Below are 1,651 nucleotides of genomic sequence, written 5' to 3'. Positions count from 1 at the left end.
GTTACAACAAGAGGGTGTCACTCCTACGAAACATCCCAGCAACATTGGGTGTGGTCTGGTGGTGCGGCCTAACAATTCAAGGGAGCCAGGCCTTTTTACTTCGTTCCAAGATATGGTGGACTCACAGAGATGGGGATGAGCTGGTTCTTCTTTGGATTAGGGCACGGCAAGGGAGAGCATGATGGTGCAGGAGCAGTTGTGAAAAGAAACTTGACCCATGAACATCTAAAACCTAATGGAGATATTTTGCGGTGTGTAGCTGATGTGGTTGCTTATTGCCAAGCCAACCTGTCTCAAAGGGAGCACCTTCACACTATCCTTCAAAAGAAAGGGAATGTGCCGGTGTGTTCTGGAAGGTTAAAGAGGGGGAAGTGAACAATGAGGTGAAGTGGAATTGTGCCACTGTGTCAAAAACTCACTCTCTACATGGTTTTCATGGCCACAACCCTTGGGATCCAAGTGCCCTTGCAACAAGAGCCTTGGCATGCTTCTGTGACGCATGCATGCACGAAAGATGGAATCGCTGCGTCAATAAAGCTCACGTGCAACCTTGGGATTATCATACTCTAATGCCATTACATGATGAGGCTGCGTCAGATTCAAAATATGAAGCAGTCGCCTACGACGACTTCACATACAAAGGTCATCATGATGTGTTGAGTAGCGCTCTATGTGCTGGTGACACATTTGCTGTAAATCCAGATGCTTCGACCAACGTCAAGGATGTGGATTTCTACCTGGTCAAGTGTGTTGCAACAAAGGAGAAGGTGGAGAAGGGTTACCTCGATGAGTGGGGAAATGAAATCGATAGAGGCTCATATGTTGTGCAAGGTCTGTATTACAAGCAATTGGATGCATACACCTTCAAGCTAGACCACAAGAAACAGATCATCCACGTACTTTCACATCTGGTACGATGTATCAAAATACCCATGGAGCACATCCCAAGGAGACGGCAAGTGTACACAATCAACACAGAAAGCTATGAAGCAATCTATAATAGCATGCCCTTCAGCTTTTAAGTTGTAATAACTGCATCTTCAATATACTTCTTAATCGGAGATAATTTAGTTTTATCAAAAACTTGGGTATCTTCTGTCTCTTGTGTGCTTTGTGTATACATGGCTTTGGTGTCTATCACAGAGGGGTCTCAGTTTAAGAGAGATCATTTGTACAGCCTGTCTCATTGTGTTCTAATTGTGTTTTGTGGGTATGCTAATTAGCATAAATGGTATGCTAATTAGCATACTGGTTAATGCTAGTTAGCATACAAAATGTTCTAATTAGCATACCTTTTGTTGGTTCTCAAGGAGAAGATATGGCAGCTTCATGTATACTGTGTATGCTAATGCTAATTAGCATACTATTTATGTTGATTAGCATAAACTTATATATGCTAGTTAGCATAAACAGTATGCTAATTAGCATAACTTTGCTGATTTTCAAGGAGAAGAGATGGCAGATTTCTGTATAGTGTGTATGCTGATTAGTATACTATGTTGTGAGTGGAATGCTAATTAGCATACCGTTTATCCCAACTGGCATAAATAGTATGCTAATTAGCATACTGTTTATGCCAGTTGGCATACCCTTGCTAGTTTAGGGAAGAAGAGATGGCAACTTTCTGTATATTGTGTATGCTAATTAGCAT

At 41.7% G+C, this 1,651-nt stretch overlaps 1 protein-coding gene across 1 annotated transcript; it reads left to right on the top strand.

Moving 5' to 3' along the window:
- The first annotated feature begins 503 nt into the window (after nt 1-503).
- Nucleotides 504-1,022, top strand: LOC147425144 (uncharacterized). Its single transcript, XM_086500517.1, has one exon. The coding sequence runs from the start codon at nt 504-506 to the stop codon at nt 1,020-1,022; it is 519 nt and encodes a 172-aa protein (XP_086356643.1).
- The last annotated feature ends 629 nt before the right edge of the window (nt 1,023-1,651 follow it).

This window comes from Adiantum capillus-veneris, chromosome 25 (assembly GCF_014529385.1).
Source record: "Adiantum capillus-veneris isolate H3 chromosome 25, ASM1452938v2, whole genome shotgun sequence".
Lineage (NCBI taxonomy): Eukaryota > Viridiplantae > Streptophyta > Polypodiopsida > Polypodiales > Pteridaceae > Adiantum > Adiantum capillus-veneris.
Note: the sequence above shows the minus strand (reverse complement) of the source record. Positions and strands in the feature narration are given on the sequence as shown.